Source organism: Prosopis cineraria, unplaced genomic scaffold (assembly GCF_029017545.1).
Source record: "Prosopis cineraria cultivar Desert tree isolate PC_DT_omini unplaced genomic scaffold, ASM2901754v1 PC2, whole genome shotgun sequence".
Taxonomy (NCBI): Eukaryota; Viridiplantae; Streptophyta; class Magnoliopsida; order Fabales; family Fabaceae; genus Prosopis; species Prosopis cineraria.
The window spans coordinates 160,619-173,596 of record NW_026555333.1 but is presented as its reverse complement, the minus strand read 5'-3'; the positions used below and the strand labels follow the sequence as shown (position 1 = coordinate 173,596).

Genomic DNA, 12,978 nt, shown 5'->3' with positions numbered 1-12,978 from the left:
TTAGTGTTAAATTGAACTATTAAGATTAGTGATAAAATAAATTTATTAACATTTTTATAATTTTTATTTTAATAAAAATAAAAAAATTTCTTAAATTTGGATCGTCCAATGTAAAAATCTCATATTGGTGCTCATCAGGTTGATGAGCATTGAAACTAATTCCCTCCATCACTAATTTACTCTGTCTCTATCTCAATTGATAGATAAATGAAAGCATTTATATCTTTATTCATAGAAATATTTATTTAGTTATTTTTAAGTTTTATAATATCTATAATTTTTATGTTTTATAATTAAAAATATTTTTCCTTTTTGTTTTTCAAATTTTAATCATTATTTTTAAGAGTTTAAACAAACATTATCTAATATTTAAAAAAAACGATTTTTTGTTTTTGTGAAAATATCATGGGCAGTGCTTTAATTTGATAATCCAACACCAACAGCACGCATAAAAATTAGATAAATTTTTCATTTTAATTTTGGGTCCCAAAAGGCCTTTAGCTTCGTCGGATTCTTTCTATTACGTGCTTACTGTACTTGATTGTTTATTACTTAGCAACCTGATGAATCCATGGTGCTACTTTTCATTTTTCAATGCACATATGCTAACTTGAATATAATCCTGCACTCGTAATTAGTTGGAAAATTCCAAGATGAATACAATCCATTACTTATCGAATCCAAGGTCAATTTACTGATACACTTGTTTGCTAGTTCACATCTATAGTATAATCAGCTCATCATGACAACTCATTAACAAACTAACACAACTGAAATCCCGAAATCATTCATGCTGTATGCATAGATCTCCAGAAGGACGGCCACAGCCCACAGGCAAGTGAAGGTAAAGACTGTTTTACCCAAGCCACGAGCTGCCAATAAAATATTTAAAATAACTGATGAATTTATTACTGAGAAGAAATTAGTATCACAAGAAATTTAGATACATTTTTTAAAGCAAGGTATCTGCCGGTGAAGAGAGTGATAACCAATTGCACCATAGCAGGGCAGAGAAGCACGCTCATGTAGCAGTTTCAATTTCAGAGTTCACAGCTACTCCATTTGGGGCCTCCTCTGACCGTAGCTGAGCAGAAACATCATCAATGGCATCGTTCAGTTGTGCAATTTTCTCAGCCAGTACTCTTCGAGTTTTCTGTAACTCAAGGAAAGCAAACTGTGTGAGTGAAATGAAACAATTATAACACAATGAGACTCAAAGTAGCAATAACTAGAAAAAATTCATCAAACATATATGTAAACTTTTGTTAACAAAATTTATAATATAAAAGTACGCAGATGGAATACCAGTTTTCAGATGAAAGGAAATTATGTCAAGTTAGTCAAAAATGCTAGCCTAAGAGAATTAAATAACTACAGTTACACATCCTTGCACGATCAACAAAGACATGTGCCCTTAACAGTCTTCAGAGAGACAAATATGAAGGATGGAATCAAGAGAAACTAGTAACGACTCACCTCTAAAGCTTTTTCCTCATCATATATGAATTTTGGCAATTTTCGCATTAATTCCTTTCGGTCAGCACCAGCTAGTGCTTTGCTGATCTGTGAAAGAGAAAAATATAAATAAACAATCGAGCATTTTTTTTTCCCAAAAAAAAAAAGTACCTAGCATAAAAATTTAAAATAAAATGATAATATTTTGCTATCTTAAAAATTCAAAGGTCAATAGAGCCAATAACTCATATTTGTGCAGATTATTGATGTCTATTGACTTGATAGTAAGAGGGGATAAGAAGGCACTAAGTTTTTTTTTTTTTTTTTGGATTACCCACAAGCATCCTTTTATTGGAGGCAATTTTATTCGAAATACTATCAGGCATTAAATGTGAACACCTTTCCTAATGGGAATTCAAAACTTAATTCGTCATGTTATGAAAGATTAGCCTCTTTCGCTAAACCCAACTCTTGTTGGTAAGAAGGCATTAAGTTGATGACTTTATGAGTAAAACAAATCTTAGACAGCTTCCAATTGGATAACAACATCCAGCAGCTGGAGTAGTATATTGCAGTAACAAATACTACCTGAGGTGCATACACACAGCCAACTGTGCCAACGATGAGTCCTCCTAATATAAATCCACCAACGAAAATGCTAGCACTGCTTGGCCTTCCATCGTTACTAATTACAGAACAAGAGGTGAACCGGGTTAATAATATACCTCCATATTCAGCTGAAAACATTAGAAACCATCATGGTGATTATTCTTTCAAATTAACTATTTTTTTGTTGTTCTGTGTTTGATTTTCCTTCCTGTGTTCCTCAGCATATAATTATCTTACATTGATAATTGGAATGCAACATGCTTTTTGAACTAACAAGCACGTGCCAAGGGTCAAATAATAAAACACCATGATCATTTTGCCAATTATTAATCAATATAAAAAGCAAAAACTTAAAGCCAGATATGCAATGGGAACCATTGTTTGACATATACTACATTGCAGAGTTTCTTCACCATTTCCCCATCTTTAGGCCCCTCCCATCAACTAACAAGCATCACACATTTCTCAGCTCCAGCTTTATTGATACTTATGCATCTAAGAATGGAAGCTGGGACCAAAGTAGCACATATACTGAGACATAGATTTCATGACATGATATACTCTCTCCGGGCCTATTTATAAGGTGAAGAAAAAAATATTTTTTTGTCTTATTTATAAGTCATATAACTTTGAGTCCGATTAAGAGAGGTAGAGGAAGGCCTAAGAGAACACTCTTGGAAGTTGTTGAGCGCGATCTCTTAATTAATAATATTCCTAAAAGCTTGATAAATGATAGAGCACAATGGCGTCTTGCAATCCATGTAGCCGACCCCACCTAGTGGAATAAAGGCTTGTTGTTGTTGTTGTTGTTATTTATAAGTCACATCATTAAATTTTTATCACAAACTTTCCATGTTACCCTCCATCAAATGTTGGTGAGAGAAAATGTTATTAAAGTATGAACATTTAATAAAAGCAAAGTTGAGTATTTATTAAATTTTTAGATAGGATTAATGAGTTTTACGGTTTTCCATAATTCTAATAAAATGTGTTGAAAGTGTTTTATAAATAGGACTAGGGGAGAAAGTATGTGTGTGTGTGTTTGCGTCTATAGCACCCAAATAAATATTAAATAAATACTAAAGATTTTAGACCCTTATAAGCTATCAATACATTCTCAATTTACAACAATGCAAACAAACTACAACGCACCGAACCATATGAAACAAACCAGGGAGAATACCTATAAGCAGCTTGAATTTTCATTTTCAGAGGCCTTCTGGTTGATGATAGTTGCAGCCTCCCGGGATGATTTAGATTCAGAGACAATCTGGAACGTTTTGTCCTTGCCCGATTGTAATCCAGTTCATTTAAGTGTAATTCTAGCAAAAAGTTTTTGCCAATAGTAGAAACAGTCAGCAGACAACAAGCTTTCTGGATAAAAGGAGAAAACCCAAAAAGAGAAAAGGAAAGAAAAGGGAAGGGGGTAAAAGTTGACAAAGAGCAATTCATGATATAATGTGCTAGCATTGATTTAAGCAAACAATCAGACCCCCAATTTTTTTGTTTTTAAGGCGGAAAACCTTTTCAACCGGTGAAAATTAGGCAACTAGCTGGTCTTGTAGAAAATATATAGTATGTCCAAAGGGTGGTGCTCTGTTCAACCTAAAACACAGAATCAGCTGAATGAAAGGAGATACTTAACTCGAAATATTTAAGTTAACTATAATCAGATGATGATACCAACCACTACTCTCATACTGACACGCAATCTCGTATTTAATAGTTAACACCTCCACAAACTTCTAGTTTGTAGACTGAATTTCGTCCTCGGGACGTTAAGAGGGGCAAAAATCGGGACGTTTAGACCCATAATCAGGTCGACTTGGAGTGTATTCACTCATTCCCTCTTTCCCTGGGTCCTTCGTGCATGAAACCGAATGAGCAGGAATAAGACATGTACTCATCACACAGCGCCAGACAGTATTTAACAGACTGTTTAGAAGCCAGCCTCCCGGGACGTCCCAGGTGCATTGACGCACAGAAAAAGAGTAGATGTTCCTAAAAGAGAGAAGACAACTTTTCTGATCTGAGCAACTTTAAATGTTACTAACTAGAACACTCAACTCTGCATCCATCGAGAGAGGGAAGGCGGAGCGCTTTCAAATGCATACTTCTTTCGTAATTTTGCCGAGTAAAATTTATATATTCTTAGTCGGTTCAAGCAGCAGAGAAATCAGGGTAATGCACCCGAAAATCAAAAAATTGATCATCCAATTAAGCCATCAAAACAGCAGACTGGAAATGGAAATCAAATCCTTGAACAAGTAAATATTGTAAGAGACGTTACCGAAAGGAAGATGAATTGGAGAATTTTTTCTTAGAAGTACAGAACCCGATACAGAAGCCATGGTCGAAGCCGGAAAAGAGAAAGAGGGGAGGAAATTAAGATAGGGTGCCAGACGATCAGCACCTGAGAGGCTGTGAGGGAGGCACAGTAAAAAGCAAGCGGCTCGGATTTTCTTTCTTTCTCTCTCTTTTTCGTTTTTTTTTTTCTTTCGATGAAACCTAAGCGGCAATTGCAACATTGACAGTGGGTTGGTGACGGATATGGCCAGTCGCTCAGCCAACATTTTTTTTTTTTTTGGGGACACATCAGCTTACTTTTATGGTTCTATTCTGTGATTACCGTGCCGCTCGTCGTGAGAAACAAATTCGGTAACGTCCCGTCGTTCCCCATTTTATAGACCTGACCTGTTCCATGGCGTGTGCGTGGTAGCCCAATATATGAGATGACAGTTTATTTTGAAAGTTACAGCGGCAGGGAAGGAGGGTCACTCTCTCCCTTCTTTTCAATCCACCCTCACATCTTAATTATTTATATTATTTTATTAAATAATTTTTTTAAAATTATAAAATTAATGAATGATTAAGACCAAAAAAATAAAAAGAAAAGGAGGTAAGAAAAGAAAGAGGAGAATCACAGAAAGGTCCCAGAAGACCAATTTAATTCAACATAAGTACTATCATGTTCTGAAATACTAATAAAATCCCAAGATCTTTAAGAAGAATAAAATTATTCAAATACCCTTACTCAAGTTTCCTATTTCCCCTAAAATCTCAGCCAACAAATTGCAACATCACGCTGGAAAAGATTTGGAGCTCTAGAATGTGGACAGAAACATCGTGCGTGGAGAGAACAAGGAAAATAAAGAGATAACCCCATCACACACGGAGAGGATAGGGGGAAAGAGTCAGGACACAAGCCAAAATGCGTTGTTTTTCTTGGTAATTCAAACCCATCCTTTCCAAATTGTAGGAAAAGCCCTAAACACCAATAGAAAGTAGAGTTCTCGATCTAGATTCAAAGGCAATTTTACTGTTATATTTTGTATAATCTAGCATTTAAATTCATGACTTACTTAAATTTCGGCACCCCAATCTCACATTTCCACCCTCTAGATTTACTACATCTTTTTGCCATATGATTGTTCATCTTGGAACAAGAACACAATCCAAATGATGCGTTCATTAGGGAATAAAAAAGGGATTAATCCATTAGTTCATTTGTTGTCAATTAATGAAAATGGGCTTGTCATGTTCTGTGGAAGTTCTTTTATTTTGCAAAGGTTCTCAGGAAAGAAAAAGTAAGATTTTTTGAAATCAGGCTTGTATATTAATAAATCAATGAATTTTTATTGGTTAATGCAGTTTTGATGGATTTGCCTTTTGGATGTTTTTGTAAGAAAGTTCTCGTGTAATGGATTTGTTTATGGCACAAATGATTTTGTTAAATTCTTTCCACTAATTTTAATGTTCCTTTTCGTGGCACTTTCTAATTTTGAACAAGTTTGAGAATTATTGAGCCGAGATAAAGAATCCAATCTAATGCCGTGCTTAGACTTCTATTTCAAGTGATATGGTGGCTGGTTAATCACAAAAGAAATCAAGTTTTTGCCTCTATTTCAGCAGCTAACTGATCAAAGAGGACATGAAAAAAGTCTAAATGAACTTTAATTATGTGTATATGATGTAATTATAATGTTTGATGGCTTGTGTAATTGTCATTTCCTATTTTAATTGGGAACTCTATTAATATGTAATGTTCAAACTTAAATTCCCAAATTTGCAACTTTCTTACGAATACTTTATAACTTATTTTCACAATTTTAAGAGGAAAATCAATCAAAAGTTACCAAACAATTAGGTTATATACTGTAAGAGATACATTTAATAATTTGTAACTCATATGCCTAATTTTGCAACTGCCTTTAAACAAATTTGCATCTTCTTTTTAAAATTTTGAGTAAAAAAACTATTAAATTCTTAAACTTGCAAAGAAAACAAGTTATTATTCTATAAGATAGCTCCAGTAATTTATAAGTAAAACATCTAATTTGCAACTTTTTTGGGATAAATTTAATTTGCAACTCATTTTTAAAATTTTAAGTGGGGATGCTTTACTGAATTATTGAACTTACAAAATAACCAAGTAGTTATTATAGGAAATAGCTTTAGTAATTTGTCATTGAAATACCCAATTTCGCAATTTCATTGCAAATACTTTGCAACTATTTTTTGCAATTTTAAGTGGAAATACATTGTTGAATTTTTGAATTTGCAAAGCAATCGCGTTATTATTCCAAAAGATTGCTCCACTAATTTATAACTGAAATACCCAATTTTGTAACTTCCTTACAAATACTTTGCAACTACTTTTCACCATTTTAATTGGAAACACATTGAATTTTTGAACTTGCAAAGAAACTAAGTCATTATTCTAGGAGATCGCTCCAATAATTTATAATTGAAATATCCAATTTTGCAACTTACTTACAAATACTTTGTGATTACTTTTTGCAATTTTAATTGAAAACACGTTGTTGAATTTTTGAATTTGCAAAACAACCAAGTTATTATTCCAAGAGATTGCTCTAGCAGTTTACAACTAAAATACCCAATTTTGCAACTTCTTTGGGATGAATGTATAACTCATTTTTGAAATGTCAAGTGAAAATACTTTACTGAATTCTTGATCTTGCAAAGCAATCAAGTTATTATTCTAAGAGATTGTCCTACTAATTTACAACTTAAATACCCAACTTTGTAACTTCATTCCAAATACTTTGCAATTGCTTGTCGTCATTTTAATTAGAAACACTTTAGTGACCACATAAGATATGAAATGTACATATAAGCTACATGTATTAATTCATCTAATGCATGATGAAATCAAGAGACATATCTTCTCTAATCATTCTTTCATTACAACCCCTCATCATAATACATTGTCTCATGTATATCTTTTAAAATATCTCCATCTAAATGAAAATAACAAAAATTTTCTTTAAACAATAACTTTTCATCATACCATTAACATTAGCCTACAAACAAGCAAAATAAAATGTCATAATATATGACTCATAAATAAGTTACTTTTTTTATTAATGATTTTTGCATCAGTGACAACATTCATCTTAAAATGTAAACACTCAATGATAAATTTTTATACGTTCAGTTGTAAAATATCGAATCTTCATGCTGAATCTTTAAAACTGTAAAATAAAAAAAAAACCTTTAATGTTCAGTTGTAAAAAATCTTTCTTTTTGTTCACAAGTATCATTTTGAAAGAAGGAAACTGTAATGGGAAATAGACTCCAGGGATTTGCCCAAAAAAAAAAGCCACATTTGAATGCACTAGCCAAAAAACCTACATACCCAATTCTAGAATTAAAGTTTACCTGAGTTAATAATTATGGTAAGTCCACCTCTTCCATGGGCAACTATGTTTTGGTCAGGTATTCTTCAACATGTCTCTCATTTACTTACATATAGGTCTCAGTAACTATGAACTTGTTGATAGATTAGAATTTGTTTTTACCCATTGGTTATGCTTAATGTTGAGTTTAGTTGCTTAATCTTGCATTTAATTGTCTATTTAATGTTTGGCCATCATTAAATATGAATTTGAGTGTTGAGGTTTTTTCTTGACAAAGAGAAATCTCATTTTGACCTTTAGATTGAGTAATATGAGATTGGATTATTATCTAATTTGCAATTAGAATAGAAAAATACTTAAGTGCCCTATATAATCAAATTAGAGTAAGTTAGAATTGAAATTGCCTCTTATATAATTGTGTTAGAAATAACATAATTAATTTGAGAGATGACTATTTGAGGTTCGAAAGGCTCCTGTAGATACAAATACTCTAGATTACAAAACTGACATTAAAATTAATTAATTGGATAAAAGTAAGATCTTTGAAGCTAGCAAGGGATTAGTAACCCTAGGTTGCCTTAGACATTTATAGTTGTTGGCGTCGTAATCTCATTACATTTTATTCATTTCACTTTTTAAAATTTTTTAATGAATCAATTCTAATTGATTTTGTTTAGTGTAAACAAAAGTGAAAACTTTACTGCCTAATTGCTATTGTACTTGATTTTTTGTGAGATCGACCTTGATGTACTAATATATTGCACCTTGACTTGTACATTTGCAGCGTAATATTTTTTGTGCATCACTTTTATAAAACCACCTTTATTTATATGCTTTTGTATGAACTAATTATTATCCTTGCATGGTTTTGATACTCCCAGAATTCCACAAGACATGACAACGAATTTATTTAGCATGTGAAGTCCAGCTTTTTGATTATCTCCCTTGTAGTTTTTTTTTATGGCATGTAGTTCATACATGATACATAGTTACATATTATATGTTGCACAAATTACATTGTAGCTGAAAAACAAATATATTGATACAGCTATTAATTCAGGCAGGGTGGATTCCATTCAAACTTGCTTGAATATGCCCTAAGTCATAAAAACTATAATATCACGGCTTGACCCTAACCTCTTCAGTTCTAGATCAATTTGGACTAGACTAAATTGCTTTTTAAAAAAAAATTCAATTTTAACTTTAAAATTAATTTTTTATGTTATGAAAAAAATAAAAATATATTTGTGGGGGGCTTAAAAGACATAGAAGACTTGACTTTTTTAGATTAAAAATTGTTAACTATATTAAAAGCAAAAGGATAACAATGACAAAGAAAGAAACAATGTTTTATACAACCAAAAGCAACATGCTCGAACCAATCTACCTTAACTAAAGGGTGATCAAACTAATCATTCCCAAATTATGGGGAGAAACAAAATAAGGGATTATACCATAATTTCCCTAACTCAATATAATAATGTGGTTCCTTTATATAGGTTTAGAGATACCGATTAATTAGGTGATTAAACACTAATCACATTGACTAATCTAATATTCCAACAAAAATAATAAAAAAATATAACATTGTGAATATTTTTATTTTTTAGAAAATATCTGAAAATAATGTATTCAAATATATGGTCTCTTAATACAAAATGAACTAAAATTTAAAAAATCAATTAATATTTAATGCATTATATTTAAAAAATATTTTTTTATTCAAGCATTCAGACCAAGCTCAAATCTAATCATGTTTGTGTTGGATTTCTCAAGCCCATATGCACATTGGCCTAAATAGATTCGAACATTAAAAAGTGGTGCTTTTTAAATCTTTTTTGACTTATTTGAGTTTGTCCCTTGGAGTTGGTTGAACAACCTATTTTATATATTGACATATTTATATTTGGCTTCACATAGTTTGATAGTCACGTGCTAAATAAGTTTCACAATCATGTTTGCTTCTCTTGCAGGAAGAAAATATCAACATAGTAGGAAAAAGGTCAACAAAGAGAGAGGCTATGCATTAATTTAATTTTATGATCCCATGTAATTTTATCATTTAATTTTAATCAACAATTATAGTCAAAACTAGGATAGTAAATCAACATTCAAGATTCATAAAAAAATCATTATTCAATATATTTCTAGCATTTAAACAAATTATGGAATAAGGGTCACTATTTCATATGAAGGAAGGAGTAGATACGTAGATGTGTGTAGATGTTTGTATCTGATTCATTTAAAAAATGAAGGAAAAAAAAGAAGTTTGACACAAGGTTAACGAATGAATTTGAAAATAAACGAAGTTGATTGATAAAAGCAAGGTCCTCTTCCTCATTCGTGTAACGCGCGGGAATAACGCTAGTCGATGATTAAAAGCAAATGTACTGCATATAGAAACTATAAAAAGCAAATGTACTTGTATGAACAAGCATGCTCACTCGTCATTGACATTTTTATTGCTAAACAAGGTAGAAAAAAAAATACAGTTTAGATGGAGAGGGCGTAACGAATTGAAGAAGTGCAGTCACCGAAACAATATGAGTAAGAAATACCACAAACAATACATCTAAACATTTTAAATTAAATAGAATAATGAAAGTCAACTTTGAAAGCACACTTTTCAACAAGTGATGTAGAGTAAATGTAATTAATGTTAGTAATGTTAGTGAGTTTCATGCATCAAGTTGCTCATACTTGGTTTTTCTTTTTTTATTAGAAGAGTTAAAAAAAAATATTCCTCATTTTTTTTAAAGGAGTATGAACATTCTTATCTTTTAAAACGAGCAATATTGTGTTAAGTATATCAAAAGTAAAGCAATGTCACTCTTTCATAACTTTTGACTAAAAAATTATTTTTGACATTTGAAATTGATATAACTATTACCTAGTTAGGCTACTCCTGATCCTAATTGAGAATTTAGAAATTAAACATAAATTTAGCTATAACAATTCCCAAATTCATTAGAGTGTTAAGAAAAGAATAAGAGATGAACACAAAAAATAACTCAAGATCAAACAGATTAGCCTTGCACTCTGTATTTAGTCTTTCGAATTGTGTCTTTGTCAGAGTGTGTCTTTCTTATGGTTATTACTTATGGTCTTTTGCATCCCAAGGAGCCCTAAAATCGGGAGCTTTATGTCTATTGCAAAATAGATCTGATGGTTTAGATTGTTTCATAAAAAATTTGAACTCCTACATGTCAAAACCCTTTGTTCGTGCATAGTTGTGAGCAGTACACTATTGTTCACGCATGGACAAGAAGTGAGGCGAGAGATCTTCCAATTTTCGCTTCATTCACGTGTGGCATGGATATACTTGAGGCAAGGAGTCTCTTAAATTCTCCACTCATCCTCATCGTTTAAGCTCTTTGATGTTATGTTTGCCCTTGGTTGAAAGCTTTTAGATCTGTTTGATGTGCTTGATATGAAATCTCTTATTTTAACCATATTTTCAAGTCCTTTTTCTTTTCTTTCTTGCATTTTGACAAATGATGAATTAATGAGATTACATGGATGATTTTTGCCTCAACTTAGCATAATTAATGAGCACATTAGTATAAAATGGTCCAAAAGTTAACATAAATAATAGGTATATCATCCAACTCAAGGACCTAATCTATGCTCACGAGCGCAACATAAGCCAGTGCAAGGATTGTCAATTAAGTGTTCATTCGCTTGGTCTACCAGTTGTTTTTTACCAAATTCTTCCACGTGGGTCATTGGATATTCGAATGGGATTATTTGCTGGGAAGATGAAGATAAAGGAAAAGGAGGAAAGTCAGTCATTTGGAAGATGATTATAGATAAAAAAAAAAAAAAGAGTTACAACTGTATCAATTTCAATAGTTAAAAAAATTCTATTACTTAAACATTAATCAAAGGTTAGAAAGAGATGAAACTACTTCAATTTTAACACTTTTAGGGCATTGAATGTCATAATAAAGCATTTCAATTGAAAGTAATATTGATTTTTTTTTGGCCAGAAAGTAATATTGATTTTGATAATTGCATTGACATTAAAATTTGTATTTATTGTACCGTAATCACTAAACATGACAACATAATAACAAAACAACATTTAATTCAAAATTCACATAGTTGCGCACCTGTATCACGTCAGTGTGTCATATTGTCATCATTAATAAATCATACTCCCTAATACTATAATTCTCTCAATAATATATAATTCTCCCAATTGCCCCCCCAACACACACACAGTAAAAAGGGAAAATTTTAATGAGAGATCCTTGATCAAACTTAATTAAAAAGAGAGCCTCATAATTTTTGAAACTTCACTAAAGGACCCATACAAAATTGCTCATGAATTTGTGACAGAAATGACAAAATTATCCTTATTTAAATAAACAACATAAACGACTTGTTCATTTCCATACTGCATATTATTCATTTACTTACGGGGTATTATTCATTTCTTTACTTCACTTGTTTATAGGTTTAATTTCACTTGATTTCATTCCATATTAGTTTTATGACAAGACAACTTGTTCATTCTCATATTGTATGTTGTTCATTTATTTACCAAATATTATTCATTTCTTTACTTCATTTGTTTATGGTCTTTGAAATGAAATCAAGTGAAAGTAGGTCTATAAACAAGTGAAGTAGGGAATGAACAACATTTCATAAATAAATGAATAATATAGAGTATGGGGATGAATAAATCATTTATATTATTCATTTAAATGAGGGCAATTTTATTATTTCTATAACAAATTCAACAGAAATTCTGTTGTGAGTCCTTTAGTGAAGTTTCAGAAATTTTGAAGTTCTCTTTTTGATTAACTTCAGTCAAGAGTTTCTAACTGAAATTTTCTCAAGCAAAAAACTCTGCCTTTTGCCCAAAGCAAGAAAAAAAAAAAGTAAAAAAGTTTGCCAACGCCGTGCCGGCGCTAGCATACAGGCCCAAAGCACTACGTGTGCATTTGATTTTTAATTGGTCAAAAGTTCATTTAAAATTCATTTGGTGAAAGTCGATTTAGTGAAAGTCAGATGTTGTAATGAAATTTATGTTTGGATATATTTTTTCAAAAATCAGTTTGATACATTAAAAGTTATTTGATTTGTGATAGTGAAATGTGCTTTTGAATATATAATTACAAAAAATGACATTAATTTATAATGATTTATAATTTTTATTGTACAAATATAATACATTTAAAATATAATAAAGATTTTAAATAACATAAATTTTGATCTATAATACTAAAAATTTGATCTTTAGTTATTT

General features: G+C 31.3%; 1 protein-coding gene across 2 annotated transcripts; it reads right to left on the bottom strand.

The window, feature by feature from the left end:
* Nucleotides 1-634: 634 nt before the first annotated feature.
* Nucleotides 635-4,624, bottom strand: LOC129301771 (uncharacterized). 2 transcript variants are annotated; one of them, XM_054940364.1, is made up of 6 exons: nucleotides 4,355-4,624; nucleotides 3,248-3,386; nucleotides 2,044-2,140; nucleotides 1,477-1,563; nucleotides 999-1,153; nucleotides 635-872 (listed from the first exon to the last, which is right to left on the bottom strand). In XM_054940364.1, the coding sequence occupies exons 1-5, from the start codon at nucleotides 4,590-4,592 to the stop codon at nucleotides 1,022-1,024; spliced, it is 693 nt and encodes a 230-aa protein (XP_054796339.1). In that variant the 5' UTR covers nucleotides 4,593-4,624; the 3' UTR covers nucleotides 635-872; nucleotides 999-1,021. The 2 variants fall into 2 exon arrangements, with proteins under 2 accessions (XP_054796339.1, XP_054796338.1); XM_054940363.1 differs by having other exon boundaries at nucleotides 635-1,153; nucleotides 4,355-4,618.
* Between the last annotated feature and the right edge of the window lie 8,354 nt (nucleotides 4,625-12,978).

What these genes read in the sequence shown, in the direction of transcription:
- LOC129301771 (XM_054940364.1), bottom strand. Translation starts at nt 4,592, where the DNA reads ATGTTGCAATTGCCGCTTAGGTTTCATCGAAAGAAAAAAAAAAACGAA. An exon ending in TCCAATTCATCTTCCTTTCG is followed by an intron (nt 3,387 to 4,354) that starts GTAACGTCTCTT and finishes ACTTTTTGCTAG; the next exon opens with AATTACACTTAAATGAACTG. An exon ending in GCTGTGTGTATGCACCTCAG is followed by an intron (nt 1,564 to 2,043) that starts GTAGTATTTGTT and finishes TCTCTTTCACAG; the next exon opens with ATCAGCAAAGCACTAGCTGG.